The 18588-nt window shown below is 43.7% G+C and overlaps 1 protein-coding gene across 1 annotated transcript in view; it reads left to right on the top strand.

Moving 5' to 3' along the window:
• The first annotated feature begins 572 nt into the window (after positions 1-572).
• ENTREP2 (endosomal transmembrane epsin interactor 2) overlaps positions 573-18588 on the top strand; it is a 377851-nt gene continuing 359835 nt past the window's right edge. Inside the window, exon 1 of the mRNA XM_060095391.1 lies at positions 573-791. Within this exon, the coding sequence (XP_059951374.1) occupies positions 573-791 (219 nt within the window). The remainder of the gene's footprint in view (positions 792-18588) is intronic.

The following is an 18588-nucleotide window of genomic DNA, read 5'->3' as shown; positions in this document are numbered from 1 at the left end:
CCTGCCCCAGGCTAGGCGACGGCTCGACCCCTGTGGCGCGGCCGGGCCACGGGCCCGGCTCCCAGGCCCCTTTCCCGCCGCTGGCCCAGGGCTCCGCCTGCCGCCCTCGCCCTTGAAGCGCCAGCGATCCCCACTCCCCTCCGCGGCGAGTGGCGTGAGCGCCGAGGCCCAGCCGCTGTGACCACACCTGTGCCAGACCGTGCCCGCCCCGCTCGGTCCCGGGTCGAGCTCCGGCCCCGGAGCTCGCGCCCGGGGACAGAGGCGGCGGCGGAGGCTCGCTCCCGCGCCTGAGCTGGGGAGCGCGCTGGGCGGGCGGGAGAGGGCGCAGCGCAGCGCGGCGCGCCCGGCGGGCGGCCCTGCTGAGCGGCGGCGGCGGCGTGGGCGCGGGCACCGGCGGGGGCTGCGGGTGCCCGGCTCCCCGCCCGGCCCGGCCCGCTCCCCGCGCGCTGCCGCCGCAGCCCCCGCGACCCGCGGGGAGGCCAACCCCGCAGCCGAAGCAACTTGCCTCGGACCCTCGGTGAGGAGGGGCGGCGCGCGGGGCCGGACGGGAGCAGGAGAGGCGTGCGGGCGCGATGCCTCCGGCTGGCGGTCCCCGCGCGCCGCGCCCCGCCGCGCTGCCCCGCAGCCTGTCCCGCCTGCGCGAGGGCCCGGGCCGCTCCCGCATCGTGCTGACGCTCGGGGCCACGCAGATGGCGCTCGGATGCCTCATCGTGGCCGTCAGCTTCGCCGCGCTGGCGCTCACCACCTCGGCCCGCGTCCGCCACTCCTGCCCCTTCTGGGCCGGCTTCTCGGTGAGTGTTGGCGCCGGGCGCGCACGGGGCTGCAGGCGGGGGCGAGCCCACCAACCCGCGGGCGCCAAGTTCGGGGCGCAAGCGCCCGGGCGAGCTGCCGCAGCCCGGGGTGCGGTTCAAAACTCGGGCAGGATAACTCCGGGGACCCGACTTACCGCTCGCCGCCCTGGGAGAGTGGCTTTCCCTTTCCCATCGCGCTGGTCCCAGAGTAACTTTTCTTCGAGGAAGCAGAAGCCAGGCGCCCGCGACCACCCGAGGGGCCTTCGGGTGAGGGTGGGCGGCGGGTACGCTCCAGGGCGGGCGGCTGCGCCCTGGGGCCCCCTGCTTCCCGGGGGCCGGGGACCCGCCGGGCGGGCTGGGCGGCCCTGAGCGAGGCGGGAGCAGGGGTGCGAGCCTGGTGCCGGGCCGCGGCTCCGTGCGCCTGGCTTCCGCGGCGGCTCTGGCCGGGCACTGGGGAGCAGGGCGCGTCGCGTCGGGCCGCGGGTCAGTCGAGGCGGCGGGAACCGGCCGGACCCGCTTTGGCCGCCCACCCGCTTGGCGTCCAGGACGTGGCGCGTCCCGCGTTTGGCGGGAACGGACCGGCGAGCTCAGCGGGCGGCGGGACTGGGCGAGCGAATGCTGGCGGCGTCCGGGGCGTGTTTAGTGAGCTTCGTCGCCGCGAGGGTGACCGATTTTCAGGATTTTGACCCCCAAATTAGAGAATCCAGTGGCTGACACACCTCCATAGGAGCAAAGCCACCAGGAAATCCCATTAAAGGAAATGATTGTCTCCAAGAGTTAATTTTGGGGGGTATTTTTTGATTGAAGTTGTTTTTTCCTGTATTAGTAAAGAACGGACATATGGAAACGGTAATAATCGATGCAGAGCAGATAGTTTTTATAAAGAGAGGCACTTGTTCTGCGAACTCTTGACATCTGTAACTACATTTGGTTTCTGGTGCTGGAGTACATCTTATAGGTTTAAACCGTAAACCCAGTGTGTTTAAGTTCCATCTCCAGAAATCCAAACCAAGCCTTTGTAACGAATGTTTGCTATTTGTTGTTGAGTTTTGAAATTTAAAAATTCTGTCCAGCTTCGCTTTTTGTTGTTGTTCTTTTGTAATGGCCTTTGTTCTCTAAGTCCGATGCCCGGCTGGTAAAATGAGATCTGAGCAGAACTGACTCTGTGACACCCTGATCGATACAGGTATGGTGGTTCATCCTAATGGGGGTATTAATTTTCAAAGCTTATCTCAGACCAGGGGTGAGTCTTGGAGAGCTGATTAGAACATCAGCTATGGCTAATTAGGCCATAGCTCGCAGTGTTCAAATCAAAGACAGGGGTTTGGAAGCAAGACCCAGAAGTCATGATTAAAACGGGCCCCTGTATATAGTCTCCCTACCTCTGTAGCTCAATTTTTAGCATGATTTAGTATGCATTGTTTCCATGTGGTCTGTCTAGTGGGCGCGAGTTTGTGTCTGCTGGAGCGGCCTACAGGTGGCAGACTGGTAAATGAGCTTCTCTTCCTGGCTTCTCCCTGGGCCTCTGCTTCTCCACCTAGTCCTAGCTACGTGGCTTTGGCACTTTCAAAGGGCATGGGAAAAGAGCTGCCTTTTAATAATAAACTTAAAAGGGAAAACACTCGTCAAAAACGGTAGAAAAGCTGTTTATGTGAAAAATGTACATTCACTGCATTTTAGTCTAAAGAGTTAAATAAATAGGTAATCCATGGATTCAGTTTGGGTGATTCATGGTTATTCCTTTCCACAGCTATAACCTATTAGTCCTAACTTCGTGCGATTCAGAATAATTCCACATGTGTCTGCTGTGTGCAGACGTGCCTCTAGGCTCTGGGGACAACAGTGAACAACATTCTCTGCTTACGTTGTAGAGGTTGTAGATTCTGCTCTCCGTCCACCTCCCACTCCCCGCCTCTTTACACCCACTGTTTCATGTGCTAGTTTTCTTTCTTGAAACTGAATCTACCACATGCACCTTTACACTTCTTTCCAAACAGTATATACCATTTTTTACATACGACCTCTGCCCTTTGCAGACATGGTGGTTGGTTCCAGTGATATTGGGACAGGTCTGCATGTTGGCGTGGCTTTCGGTGCTAACACTGGCCCCTTGCCATGGATGTGCCTGCCTGCCTGGACCTGGAAACCACTTTGCAAGGATAGTTTTCTTTTACGAATGGTGACTAAGATGGCCGGCTTTACACCAAAATCTGTTCTGCGTGGTTTAGGGCTGCCCTGTGTTTCCTCTGCATTTCCTGAAATAAGAGGTGTGGGCTCTTTAGCACTTTCTAGGTTGCTAGGCCTTCTCTGTGGTGTGTCCATGGTGAATAACCATTGTAAAAATAATTCTCCTTTATCGAAGAAAAAACAATACCCAAGAAAACGGCTTACATTTATTGAGCACATACTATGTGCCAGGTGTTAAGCTGAATGTTTTTCGTGCTGTGATAGCACATTTTGTCTGTGGCCCCTGGCGCCCCTCCTCTTGCACAGTTCCCTGCACTTGAACTTGGACTGGACCTCTGACTGGCCTTAGCCAGTGGGATGCAGCAGAACTAAGGCTGTCTCCAGGGCTAGGCCTAAGCCCTGAGATGTCCTGGCAGCTTCTGCAGAGTCCACTGAGGTGAAGAGGGATTAAGGAACTTGCTGTATTAGTCAGGGTTCTCCAGAAAAACAGAACCAATAAATACATATGAGCAAGCTGGAGACCCAGGCACGCTGCTGGTATAATTCAGTCCAAGTCCAAAGGCCCAGGAACTGGAGGGCCCATGGTGTAATTCCCAGCCTGGCCCCAAAGCCTGAGGACCAGGGGTGCTGATGGCCGAGGGCAGGAGCGGGTGGATGTCCCAGCTCAGAGAGAGTGAATCTGCCCTTGTTCCGCCTTTTTGTCCTACTCAGGCCCTCACTGGCTTGGATGAGGCCCATCTGTGTGGATAAAGGTGACCTTCTTTACTCAGTCTGCTGATTTCAGTGCTAATCTCTTTTAGAGACACCCTCTCAGACACACCCCCAAATAATGCTTTCCTGTCTATCTGGGCACCCCTTCCTCTAGTCAAGTGGATACATAAAATTAACCTTCATGCCTGCCCAAGGTCACACCTGGCCAGTGTCAGGTTTGCACTTTTTTTTTTAACATCTTTTTTCCAGTCTAATTAGTTTACAATGTTGTGTTAGTTTGTGCTGTACATTTCCTTTACATTTACATTTGTGTTCCTTTACATTTCCTTCTAATGTGTTTATTTTATTTTTTACATTCAAATTTTACATCATCCAGAATTTGTTTTGCATATGGTATGAAAAAAGGGCCTACCTTTATTTGCTTGCAGACAAAGTTCCTATGTACCTATGCTTATGTTTTGGATTCTATTCAGTTTTACTCTCTTTTATTTTTTTTTCATTGAGATGTAATTGACACAGAATATTATACTGGTTTCAAGCATACAACATAATGATCTGATACTTGTATGTATTGCAAAATGATCACCACAATAAGTCTACTTATGCAATAAGTCTACTTACATATTCATCACCATATATATCGTAGTTGACAAAATTCTTTTTTCTTGGGATGAGAACTTTTAGAATTTAGTCTCTTAGCAGCTTTGAAATATGCAGTACAGGATTGTTGTTAACTATAGTCGCCATGCTGTACGTCACATCCCATGAAAACTTTACTCTCTTCATTGTTTTAGGGTCAATACCACATACTTTTGATTAAGGCAACATCCTGGTGAGTTTTGCTATTTGGTCAGGCAGGTCCCTCCATACTGTTTTCTTTTTCAAAAGTGCCTTGGCTCTTCTTCTGTATTAACTTTAAAATATCTGTGTTTATTACTCATAAATTAGTAGTTTCCAGTAATACTCTCTTAGGATTATTTTTTAATTTATTTATTTTATTTTTTGGCTGCATTGGGTCTCCGTTGTTGCGCACGGGCTTTCTCTAGTTGTGGCTAGCGAGGTGCACGGGCTTCTTATTGCGGTGGCTTCTCTTGTTGCGGAGCACAGGCTCTAGGAGCGTGGGCTCAGTAGTTGTGGCACACGGGCTCAGTAGTTGTGGCTTGCAGGCTCTAGAGCGCAGGCTCAGTAGTTGTGGCGCGTGGGCTCAGTAGTTGTGGCTTGCGGGCTCTAGAGAGCAGGCTCAGTAGTTGTGGCACACGGGCTTAGTTGCTCCGCGGCATGTGGGATCTTCCCGGACCAGGGCTTGAACCCGTGTCCCCTGCATTAGCAGGCGGATTCTTAACCACTGCGCCACCAGGGAAGCCCAACCCTCTTAGGATTTGGATTGCAATTGCATTACATTGATGGATCAATTTTGGAAGTACTGACAGTTTTATCATATGAAAACTTCCAATTCAGGAACATGGTTTGCGTCTTCATTTCTTTGTCCTTTGTCTTTATACCTTTCAGAAAAATCTTTTATGGGGATGCATTCATGGGGACAGATTTTCAGTCTCCCCTAAACTGCTTTTGAAAAGTAAACCAGTTTCTAAGATCATCCTAGAAAAAGATGAGTGAGGACAGGTTGATGAAAGATGGGAGACGCCCACAGGTCAGGACATAGATGATGTAGCCAGTCTACCAGCAGCAGCCGGAGCTGCAGATGAACAGCAGGGGAGGCGGGGCGTGGGTGGTGGGCAGTGAACGGGAGCTGTTGACAGGCTGTGGGAACCAAAATCACCACGAGTTACTCAACCGGCAAAGTGGGTGGGCGCTGGAGAGGTGCTCTGGGGCTTCTGGTTGTGGGTGAGAACAGTAGCCGTGCAGGGACATGGAGCACAAGCCTGGGAGCATCCGAGAAATGCACAGTGAGTCTTTCCTCCTAGAAGGTCAGAGCCTTACCCTGAGCTGAATGACTGGAAACATAAACCAAACTGAGCAGGACGGGAACACAGACGGCAAGGCAGGGGAGGTTCAGACGGTGCAGGTCGGGGGAAAGAGATCTCAGAAACTGCTCCAGCAGCAAAGGAGAAGACCCTGAGCAGAGAGTGTGGTCTTGGAAATTAAGGACTTCGGGGGTCTAGAACTGGAGCAAAGGGCCAGGGTGGGAGTGAGCTTTATGAGGGTTCTGGATTTAACTCTGAGAAGCAAGTAAGTGGATACATAGAGATCTCACACTTGAGTTCTTTACAGATCCATAGAGCCCGGCTCGGAAAGCTGTCCTAGCCCATCCTCTCTTCTTTAGGAGCTTTCTCTTCTCACATCAGGAAAATCCACCTCATTCATACATGGGGAACAAAAAATGGAACATTAGGTAACTTTATGCAAAATTGATTCAAAGGAAAATGATGAAAATGAACATAATGGTGCTACAGAAAATGAGAGCACACCAGAAAAATCATAAACTAATATTTCAAGATAAGCTAAAAGAAAAAACAATTTGAAAGAGTAACATCCAGCAGAAATTTAGAAACGACAAAGGATATGGCTAGATAACAGAAAATTATGAAATGAGAACAGATTGATGTCAGGAAAGAATTAGGAAAAAATGAATTTTAGGAAGGAAGACTAAATTGTGTCCAGAAGGAACACAAGAGCAAATGGTTTCCATAGACAGCACAGGAGTAAAAATACTGGATGAAAAGGAGAAAAATGAAAACAGTAGCCAATAAAGAAAGGGATAGAGTGAATTAGAAAGTATAGGAGACAGGCAAAAGAGATCTGATATATATATATATATATATATACACACAATTAGAGTGTCTAAAACAGGAAGAATAAAGCAATGGAATAAAATAAATATTTAGAACTATAATGCAAGAAAACTCTCCTAAAAATAAAAGAAGACTTGAAAGTGTCTACCATGTAACTGGGGGGGAAAAAAAATCAATGCAGAATAATCAACATTGAGATATATCCCTGTAAAATAATGAATGTTAAAGATAAGGAAAAAATCCTTTGGGCATCCAGATAAAAAGTCCTAGTCATTTGTATTGTGCATTGGAATTCTCATAGCCAAATAAATTCTTTGCTAGAAAATGTGAAGCAATATTTTATTATTATTATTATCATTTTTTAAGATGTTGGGGGTAGGAGTTAATTAATTAATTAATTAATTATTGCTGTGTTGGGTCTTCGGTTCTGTGTGAGGGATTTCTCTAGTTGTGGCAAGCGGGGGCCACTCTTCATCGCGGTGCGCGGGCCTCTCACTATCGCGGCCTCTCTTGTTGAGGAGCACAGGCTCCAGACGCGCGGGCTCAGTAGTTGTGGCTCATGGGCCTAGTTGCTCCGCGGCATGTGGGATCCTCCCAGACCAGGGCTCGAACCCGTGTCCCCTGCATTAGCAGGCAGATTCTCAACCACTGTGCCACCAGGGAAGCCCAAAGCAATATTTTAAAAAGTAAATTTTGGGGAGAAAAAATTGAAATTTCCAACTTGTAGAAAAGTTATAGAACAGAACTGAGAACTCCTGTGCTGTATCCCTTCAGTTAAGTTCCCTGATTGTAACCGTTTTACTGTATTTGCCCCATGGCTGGCACTTGTGCACCCTGTCTCTCTTCCTCAGTGGGGGGAAAAAAATCCATTATCATTAGTTTTTTTCTTGACCTTTTTGGGAGCAGGCTGCAGACGTGATGCCCCATCACCCCTAATAATTTCAGAGTATCACCCCCACTCGAGGATACTGTTCTGTATTACCAGCCCAAACTCCTCCAGACTAGGAAATCAACATTGAAAGAACACTGTCACCCGATTCATAGACTCCACTGCAATTTCACCAACTGTCCAAATAGTGTTCCTTTCCACTTTCTGGCCCAGGATCCTATCCAGGAATATGCGTGTGTCTCATTTCTCTTTGCGCTCTTCAGTCTTCCTTTGTGTTTTGTGTTTTCCATGGTCTTAAAGAGTATAAGCCTTATTGTTCTATAGGATGACCCTGAACCTGGGTCCATCCGGTTTATCCTCATGGCCACACTCAAGTTGTACATTCTTGGAAATGAATGAAAAGCAGAATGGAGATGCAAGATGTTCTTTCAATTCCTTCTGTCTTCTGTATTCTCTGATGAGCAGTCGATGGTAATTTAAATTGTTGCTCCCGTGTGAGTTGACTGACTTTTTCTCCTTTCGTCTCCATTCTGCTATTAAACTCACCCAGTGAATTTTTTACTTTGGTTATTCTGTTTTTCAGTTTTAAAACTTTCCATGGGTTTCCTTTCATATCGACTCGTTTTCTTTTTTCTTTTAGTTTTTGTAGCTTTTCATTCATTCCCAAAATGTTCGCTCTTATTTACTGGAACATTTTATCATCACTGCTTTAGAGTCTTTGGTCATTCCAAGATCTATCATTGATTGTGTTTTCCCCTGGGAGTTGACAGTCCTGATTCTTTGTAGGCTGAGTAACTTTGGATTATATCCTGGACATTTTGAATATTATGTGAGTCTCTGTACATTGTTTAAATGCAATTAAGAATGTTGCTATTTTTTATGACACAAATGAACTTATCTATGAAACAGACTCAGAGACATAGAGAACAGACTTGTGGTTGCCAAGGGAGAGGGGGCATGGGGGAAAGATGGATTGGGAGTTTGGGATTAGCAGATGTAAACTATTATATATAGAATAGATAAACAACAAGGTCATACTGTATAGCACAGGGAACTATAATCAATATCCTGTGATAAACCATAATGGAAAAGAATCTGAAAAAGAATATATATTTATATATGTATAACTGAATCACTTTGCTGTACAGTAGAAATTAACACAACATTGTAAATCAACTATATTTCAATAAAATTTTTTAAAAAAGAATGTTGCTGTTTTTGTGTTAGCAGGCTATCCATTCTCTCTGATTTAGACCATGTTGAGCCCAGCCTTCTGTGGATTGTCATTCTGATGTCAGTCCAGTTTTCAAAGTCTTTGCAGTACTTTTCAGCCTGTCCTGCACATACAGTGCCCAGTGGCCAGTCTGGTTCTGGGGTGGTGATCTATCCTGTAGTTCTGTATAGCACAGGGAACTCTACTCAATATTCTGTAATGGCCTATGTGGGAAAAGAATCTAAAACAGAGTGGATATATGTCTATGTATAACTGATTCACTTTGTTGTACACCTGAAACTAACACAACACTGTAAATCAACTCTACTCCAATAAAAATTAAAAAAACAAGAAAGGATTCTGTTTAGGGTCGTGTCTTCGCCTCAGGGATGAGCCCCCTAGTTCATAAACAAATTTCAGGGATCACTTGCCGCAGTTCCTCCCTCTGTGATCTTCCTGATGTTTTCTGTTGCCCTGGGGCTTCTCTTATCCAGTCCTCCAAGAATGCTAGGGCTTTTTTTTTTTCAAGTAAATGTTAAGTTTGTTTAAAAAAAATTTTTTTTAGGAGTAATGCATGACTTTTTTTTTTTATTGGGGTATAGTTGTTTTACAATGTTGTGTTAGCTTCTGCTGTACAGCGAAGTGGAGTTCCCTGTGCTATACAGCAGCTTCTCATCAGTTATCTATTTTATACATATTAGTGTATATATGTCAATCCTAATCTCCCAATTCATCCCACCCCCTCCTTTCCCCCCTTGGTGTCCATACATTTGTTCTCTACATCTGTGTCTCTATTTCTGCCTTGCAAACGGGTTCACCTGTATGCTTTTTCTAGATTCCACATAGATGCGTTAATATACGATATTTGTTTTTCTCTTTCTGACTTACTTCACTCTGTTTGACAGTCTCTAGGTCCATCCACGTCTCTACAAATGACCCAATTTCGTTCCTTTTTATGGCTCAGTAATATTCCATTGTATATATGTACCACATCTTCTTTAGCCATTAGTCTGTCAATGGGCATTTAGGTGCTTCCATATCCTGGCTGTTGTAAATTGTGCTGCAATGAACATTGGGGTGCATGTGTCTTTTTGAATTATGGTTTTCTCTGGATATATGCTCAGGAGTGGGATTGCTGGGTCATATGGTAATTCTATTTTTAGTTTTTTAAGGAACTTCTGTACTGTTCTCCACAGTGGCTGTATCAATTTACATTCCCACCAACAGTGCAAGAGGGTTCCCTTTTCTCCACACCCTCTCCAGCATTTATTGTTTGTAGATTTTTTGATGATTGACATTCTGACTGGTGTGAGGTGATACCTCATTGTAGTTTTGATTTGCATTTCTCTAATTATTAGTGATGTTGAGCATCTCTTCATGTGCCTCTTGGCCATCTGTATGTCTTCTTTGGAGAAATGTCTGTTTCAGTCTTCTATTTTTTTGATTGGGTTGTTTGTTTTTTTGTTATTGAGCTGCATGAGCTGTTTTTATATTTTGGAGATTAATCCTTTGTCTGTTGATTCATTTGCAAATATTTTCTCCCATTCTGAGGGTTGTATTTTTGTCTTGTTTATGGTTTTCTTTGCTGTGCAAAAGGTTTTAAGTTTCATTAGGTCCCTTTTGTAAGACCGGACACTATAAAACTTTTAGAGGAAGGGGCTTCCCTGGTGGCGCAGTGATTGAGAGTCCGCCTGCCGATGCAGGGGACACGGGTTCGTGCCCCGGTCCGGGAAGATCCCACATGCCGCGGAGCGGCTGGGGCCGTGAGCCGTGGCCGCTGAGCCTGCGCGTCCGGAGCCTGTGCTCCGCAATGGAAGAGGCCACAACAGTGAGAGGCCCGCGTACCGCAAAAAAACCCCGAAAAAACCTCTCAGAGGAAAACATAGGAAGAACACTCTGACGTAAATCACAGCAAGATCTTTTTTGACCCACATCCTGGAATAATGGAAATAAAAATAAACATAAACAAAAGAATGCTGGGGCTTTACCTTTTCTTGCTTAGGGGCCGTGCAGTGGGGGGACAAAGCGAGAGAACCAGCAACAAGGCTTTGTCCTGCCCTCTTGGGACCAAGCCCCTCCTCTGGAGCAAGCAAAGGGGAAGAGTCTTCTGTGCGTTGCCAGCTCCTATTTCTGCTGTGGTGTTGCTTGGGTGCTGGGGTGTGAGAGTGCTGCAGAGAGAAGAGTGAGAAACCCAGAAGCAAAAACACTGGGGATTTGTTCACTCTCTTAGGGCATTAGGGAGCCGATTTCCAAATCCTTGAGCCAGAGCTCGGGGGCTTCTCCGGGGCCCTGTCTTTCTGCCCGCATGCTCAATTGTGGGTTCCGGGCTGTGTTGCATTTTGGCTGGGGGATGCATGCTCAAGAGGGAGCAATGACAACCCTCTGCCACTGTGGTGGTAACTGGAGTTCCATCCCTCTCCACCCATCCGCCTGCTGTTTTGCTCTGAGTTTCCCAGTGGTCTATTCTCTGCATCCCATCAGGTCCACGGCTGCAATCAGTGGGAGACACAGGGTGGTGTGTGCTTCCTCCACCTGGGACAAAACCTCAGTGCTTTTAATCTGCTTCCTTTGTGAGCCAAGCATCCTGTCTTCAGAGAATTGTCCTTTAAATGTAAAGGCCAGAGACATAGAGTTTTGTTTCATTAAATTTAATTTTTTATTTTGTATTGGAGTATAGTTGATTTACAGGGTTGTGTGAGTTTCAGGTGTACAGCAAAGTGATTCAGTTATACATATACATGTATCCATTCTTTTTCAGATTCTTTAAGTGAAGTCAGACAGAGAAAGATAGATATCATGATATCACTTCTAGGTGAAATAAAAAAAATGATACAAATGAACTTATTTATAAAGCAGAAACAGAGATAGAGTTTTGAATTTGCAAGAACTCTGGGACTGTTCGCCCTCGTGAGCCCTTTCATTGTTTACTAGAGAGTGAGCTTCAGAAAATTGTTCAATGATGGTGAAGCTTTTCATAAGGTCTAGTGATGAACAATGACTAGGTTTCACTGTAGAACTAAAACTCAAAGATAGCAATAAGGGAGGCAGACTAATACATAGCATTAGACGTTCGGGTTATGTGGAACCCTACAGCTAGAAAAAATAAATGGGAGGAGATGAGGGAGAAGTAGAATCAGCTCCTTAATTGGCACATTGGGGTGAGCTAGAATGGAAAAATGTCTCTCGAAACTGACAAAGCAAGAATTGGAAGGTTAAGTTTATTGAAGACCATACAGATTAACAGCAGATTGAATACTAGTGGCTAAAATGGATGCTTTAGGAAGAGCAGGTGGCGGGGTGGGGGAGGAGGGGGAGATGGTGGGGGGGAGATGAAGAAGCAATTACTAGCTAATTACATTATTGCTCATAGGAGGGAGGTAATAATGTCTAAAAGTGGAGGGTGCTAAGGGAGTTATATAAGGTAGTAATATAAAAGGAGCAACTAGAACCAAATCCTTCCTACGTACCTACAGAAACACAGAGAGAGAAGCAAGCAGACTGCAGCCCACGGACGAAAAGACTGAGTTTGTGAGTCAGTGTTTTAAATATAAGGCTAAAAATCTGCAAAGCTGATGCCACACATCCAGACTGTACTAACATTATATAAATGGGCTTAACTCACCTAGTTTAAAAAGTTTTTCAGGTTGACTTAACAAAGTAAGATCTGGAGATAGAGTTAAAATGAAGAGATTTAGAAAGGCTAAAAATAAAAGGACTGGAAAAGATATACAGGGCAAATTCAAATAAAAAGAAAGCAGGCCTCTCTCTCTCTCTCTTTTTAAATTGAAGTGTAGCTGACTTACAGTGTTGTGTTAATTTCTGCTGTACAGCAAAGTGATTCAGTTTTACACATATACACATTCTTTTTCATTTTGGTTTATTACAGAATATTGAATATAGTTCCCTGTGCTATATATACGGTAGAACCTTGTTGCTTATCCATCCTATGTATAGTAGTTTGCATCTGCTAACCCCAAACTCCCAATCCTTCCCTCCCCTATCCTCCTCCCCGTTGGCAACCACAGGTCTGTTCTCTATGTCTGAGGCCTCACTCTTGGTACCAGGCAAGGTAGGATTCATATATTCTTGCTTATTCATGATACAATGTAATGTTGTATCTTTGTATTTTGCTTCAGTGATTAACGTTTTTAATATGAATGTTAAATATTTGAGCAGGTGAAGTGTTCTAGCCCTCTGTTCTATGGCTGCTGTACCTTTCTTGTCAAATGTGCTCCAAGCTTTTGTGGTGTTGGTTTGTGTTGTCTTTGAAATTTCCCCTTCTCCAGGACTTAACTGCTCCTATACAGAGAAACTGTTGACTTTTATTTCTCTCTTATTTTGAAATTATTTATTCTACTTTTTAAAGTAAATGTCTTGTGCTTTCCATTTCTACATCCATATCATCTATAAATAATTGTTCCTTTATATTCAGTGTTTTCATATCTCAATATTTGTCATATGCTGCTTACTCCTTTCCTTATTGCATTAATCGGAATCTTCAGTTTGAATGATACTGTGAAAGGAAGCATTCATGTCTTGCTCTTGAGTTTACTGGGAAAAGCTTTAGTTTCATTGCTTTTATTTCTTAATAGGTAGGTAATTTTGATGACTTAAATTTTGCTGTAATTTCAAACTTGGAGAAAAGTTGCAAAAAAGTACAAAAAATGCCATATATCCTTAACCCAGATTCACCAATTATTAACATTTTGCCCCTTTCATTTTGTTGTTTCCAGACCCCCAAACCCCCTGAACAATCAGTTGGTTGATTGATTGATACCTCCATCTACATATATTTTCTGAATCACTGGAGAGAACGTTGCATGCCCCTTTGCCCCTAAATACTCCAGTGTATATTTCCTAAATAGGCATCACATAAACATGAAGCCACCATAAAAATGAGGAAATTAACATTGATACAACACTGTCGACAGTCCATATTCAAATTTTGCCAGTTGTCCCCAGAATGTTCTTTATAAATATTTCCCTCACCTGCTCTCTAGTCCAGTATCCAAATTAGGAATTTAAAAGTCAAACTTAGGTAGTTTCCTGTTTAGAATTCTTACAAGGAATGACTGCTGAATTTTTCAGGTGTCATCTATTTATGTAATCTCTTGGTTTTTCTCTTTCAGTAATTGACGTACTGAAGTATGTTGATAGATTTCCTAATGTTGAATTATCCTTGGCTTTCTGGAATCATCCTTATCACTTATTCTTTTAACATATTGTTAGAATCCATGTGCTGTAATATTAAGATGTTTGCTTCTATAGCCACATACAAAATTGGTCTGGAGTTTGTGCGTTCACACATGTACACAAGCATCCACTATCTTTATTAAACCTTTTTATGTTGTGCTGGCTTTGTAACATAAATTGGTGAGCTTTCCGTATTTTTCTGCGGACTAGCATAGGAAAGATTTGTTCTTTCTAAGTTAGCTAGCTCAGGGAATTTAGGCCATTCCCATTTATTAAGATGTGTGATAGATTTAGTCATTCCTTTTGACTTTATTATTATACTTTACTGTTTTCAGTTTTCTTTTTGCTGGATTGATAAAATTAATTTTTTAAAAAATATGTATTTTTAAAATTGTGGTAAAATACACATAACATAAAATTTATGATTTTAACCATTTTAAGCATACAGGTCTGTGGCATTAAGAACATTGATACGATTGTGCAACCGTCACCACCATCCTCTCCAGAACTTTTGCAAAACTGAACCTCTGTCCCCATTAAACACTGACTCCTCATTTCCCTACCTCCAGCCCCTGGCAGCCACCTTTCTACTTCCTGTCTGTGTAAATTTGGCTATTTCGGGCAACTTGCATAATGGAATCATACAGTTGTATTTCCTTTGTGATTGGCTTATTTCACTTTGCATAATATATTCAAGATTCATCCATGTGGTAGCATGCATCAGGATTTTCTTCCTTTTGAAGGCTGAATAATATTCCGTTGTATGGATAGACCATATTTTGTTTTTCCGTTCTTCTGTTGATGGACACTTCGGTTGCTTCCACCTTTTGGCTTATTGTGAATAATGCTGCTATGAACACGGGTGCACACATATCTCTTTTCAAGCTGCTTTTTAAAAATTTTTTTTATTGGAGTATAGTTGATTTACAGTGTTGTGTTAGTTTCAGGTATACAGCAAAGTTATACATATACATATATGCACTCTTTTTTTTTTTAGATTATTTTCCCATATAGACCATCACAGTGTATTGAGTAGAGTTCCCTGTGCTATACAGCAGGTTCTTATTACCTATTTTATATGTAGTAGTGTGTATATGTCAATCCCAATCTCCTAATTTATCCTTCTTCCCCTTATCCCCTGGTAACCATATCCCCTGGTAACCATAAGTTTGTTTTCTACATCCGTGGCTTTACTTCTGTTTTGTAAATAAGTTCATTTGTACCCTTTTTTTAGATTCCACATATAAGCGATATCGTATATTTGCCTTTCTGTGTCTGACTCACTTCACTTAATATGATAATCTCTAGGTCCATCCATGTTGCTGCAAATGGCATTATTTTATTCTTTTTTATGGCTGTGTGATATTCCATTGTATATATATACCACATCTTCTTTATCCTCTCCTCTGGTGATGGACATATAGGTTGCTTCCATGTCCTAGCTATTGTAAATAGTGCTGCAATGACCATTGGGGTGCACGTATCTTTTCGAATTATAGTTTCCTCTGGGTATATGTGCAGGAGTGGGATTGCTGGATCATATGCTAATTCTATTTTTAGTTTTTTAAGAAACCTCCATACTGTTCTCCGTAGTGGCTGTAGCAGTTTGCATTCCCACCAACAGTGCAAGAGGGTTCCCTTTTCTCCACACCCTCTCCAGCATTTGTTATTTGTAGACTTGTTAATGATGGCCATTCTGAGCGGTGTGAGGTGGTACCTCATTGTGGTTTGGATTTTAATTTCTCTAATAATTAGTGATGTTGAGCATCTTTTCATGTGCTTTTTGGCCATCTGTATGTCTTCTTTGAAGAAATGTCTATTTAGATCTTCTGCCCATTTTGATTTTTATTCCATTCCCCAAACCCCTTCTCCTGTGCATCTCCATTCTCCTAATAGTTATGTTTTCATCTTTGACAATCGATTGAAATCTAAATTTTCTATTAGCACACCCAATTGAATGATAGATATCAATGCTAGCCTTCTCCTTCAAGCCAAATGGTTTCTTTGTAGTTTCTCATCCCTTAGTTTGGCCACCCCCTCACCTCCTATCCTGCAAACCCCACAGGATGAAACCTTTGGAACTTTTCTGTGTCCCTGATTCATTTTGAAAGATGAGTTCAAAAGAAAACAGACTTTGAACATTATGTAGTCTACATAATTTGAGTATGTGAGGGAGAACTTTTTTTGTCTTCAGATTTCAGTCTTTTATTGGATAAGTTTGAATTTGAATCTTGCAAAGTTCAAAAAGTAGTGTATCCTATGGTCTTATTGCAGTCAGGAAAATATAATAAAGCTGGTGATGGGTTCTTAAGACGACTCTGTATTATTTCCATATTTGTTGATGAGTTCAAACCACATGCGAGCCCTTCGCCCTTGCAGAGCTGGCTTTGGGCTGACAGCGATGGAGGGAGAGATGGTGGGCCGCAGGAAGGATGCAGAGGCGGCTATGACAGGGCTGCCCGCCAGCCCGCAGGACCACACCCTCTGCTGAGAAGTTTGCCTGATGAGGTGAGGACCCTCCGGTCCTGGGAGAACTCCTTTTACCTTCCCCACAGGGGCCATATGCGTAATGGCTCCTGTTCGCTTTTCTGGAGGCTCTGGAGGCACGCCTGCCTGTGTGCTGACCAACTGCAGCCCTGAGACCTTCCTTTCCAGCGACCAGGTATAATTCCTAGGGAAGGTGAGATTTCCAGGCCCACTGTCCCTGGCATGCCCAGGCTCAGGCCTGCCTGAATTCTGCTTCTGCATTTAGGCACTTTACCCACCTAACCTTGATAGCTTCAGTTGATCATTATGGCCTGCTCTTACCTCCTCTACGTCGAAGTGATGATGAAAGTGTCCTATTTCACTTAAAGGGTGCAGTAAAGTGAGGTGGAGCCCACAGGAATTGGGGATACCGGCATTTTGGGGGGAGGGGGAGGCCTTCAGACAAGTACATGATAAATGTAAACAAACTACTTCTCTTGTATCAGCAGCTACCAGAGCCTATTACGTAATTATCTATCACAGAGACAAGCAACTTAATTGTTCGAAGATAAACCCTTAAAATTTCAGCTCATCCTTGTACAGAAAAAGTATAGAGAATTTAGGACTTCATGAAAAAGCAAGTTTTTCTTTGAAAAACATTGATGTGACGTAATGATGAGTGTTGTTTCTCATCTGTAATGAGAAATTGTAGCTAATGGCTTTGATAGTGATACAAATAGTGATTTTGAAATACATTTTTGGAACCCTCAGAATTTGAAAGGACTCTGAGAATGGTCCCTGTTTAACATGTTAATAAGCAGCATATACTATATATGTATATTAAGTATAATACATATAATAAAGAGCATATACTCATCAGAATCTTGTGATTTAAAAAAGAATACATCTTTTTTTTTTCAGTTATACCCCACAGAGCTCTTTACAACTGTTCACTAAGGGACACTGCCTTTGTAGAAACTAACATTTGACCCAGTCTCAGAAAAAGTCAAAGCATCTGCTTCTCACCTGCCAATTCATTAAATTCAGCGTTGGTGTCCCCGGGGCCTCTCTCCATGCTTGTCATTGCCTTTTGGTGCCGAGGCAGCGTGTGAGGCTCAGAGCTGACCCTTTTAAAGATGAGGAAATAACACCCAAGAGGTGTGAGTGGGTTAACAGAGCTGGAATCTGTCATAACTAGTGGTAAATAGCTTCTCAGGATTGACTTTCTCTTTGAAAAAAGAGAATGTGTAAATATAATACATATATATGTATGTGTGTGTATATATATATGATGCTTTATCTTTTTTCTGTATAAAGAATAACAAAAACCAAAAGAAAATGAAACAAAAAACCAGAAAGCCCCTAAGCAAGGCACCTGCCTGGTGACTTCAGGAGTTACACCTGTGGCTGTTACCTGTGGTCCAGATGGTGTGCCTCTCAGGTGAGAGGCATAAAATCAGAGTTTAAGAGAAAGAGCGGTGATATCACATATTCTGGTGAAAGTACGCAATGTATCTCTCTATGTTTTTTGATGGTGATTGTGATGATGATGATAAAAGTATTATTGACTTAATTTCATGGAAATTAAAATTAAAACAGCATGGAAGGGTGCAAATCGAAGTGCTAAATCGAACCCTTATCTCCCGCCTTCCCCATTACTTGGAGTTAAATATTTTCAACCTTTTTGTTGTTACTTTTTTTTTTAAGATTTTTTTTTTGATGTGGACCATTTTTAGAGTCTTTATTGAATTTGTTACAATATTGCTTCTGTTTAATATTTTCATTTTTTGGCCGGAGGGCTTGTGGGCTCTTAGCTCCCTGACCAGGGATTGAACCTGCACCCTCTGCAATGGAAGGTGAAGTCTTAACCGCTGGACTGCCAGGGAAGTCCCCTGTTGTTACTTCTTTGGTGGCAGGTACGCCATTGTCTTCATATCAGTTGTCACTGACGAGAGGTCTGATCCTGTGTTGATTCATCTTCTTTCATTGGTGACCTAGCCTGTTTTTCCTTTCTGGGAGCTTCTAGGGTCAACTCTTGATTCTTGGTGTCCTGATTATTTCACAGTATTTTGTGAAGGGACTTAGGCACTCAGTGTGTCCCTTCTTTGATACTGGAAATATTTTTCTTCGATTATTTCCTCATTTCTATTTTCTCAGAACTCCTGTTTGTTGGCTGTTTGACCTCCTGGGTTCATCTTCTGGGCATCTTAACTTTTCTCTCCTATTTGCCATGACACTACTTTTTACTTTATCCTCTGAGAGATTTCTTCAGCTTCACCTTCTGGACCAGGTATTGAAATTTTAAATTAAAAAAAATAATTGCAGCAGCAGCAGTGTTGGCCAGTGGAAAGGACTCCCTGGGGGTCTGCAGGCTGCACTTGAGTA

The sequence above is a fragment of the Mesoplodon densirostris genome, chromosome 4, assembly GCF_025265405.1.
Source record: "Mesoplodon densirostris isolate mMesDen1 chromosome 4, mMesDen1 primary haplotype, whole genome shotgun sequence".
Lineage (NCBI taxonomy): Eukaryota > Metazoa > Chordata > Mammalia > Artiodactyla > Ziphiidae > Mesoplodon > Mesoplodon densirostris.
This window is presented reverse-complemented; position numbering and strand designations above follow the sequence as displayed.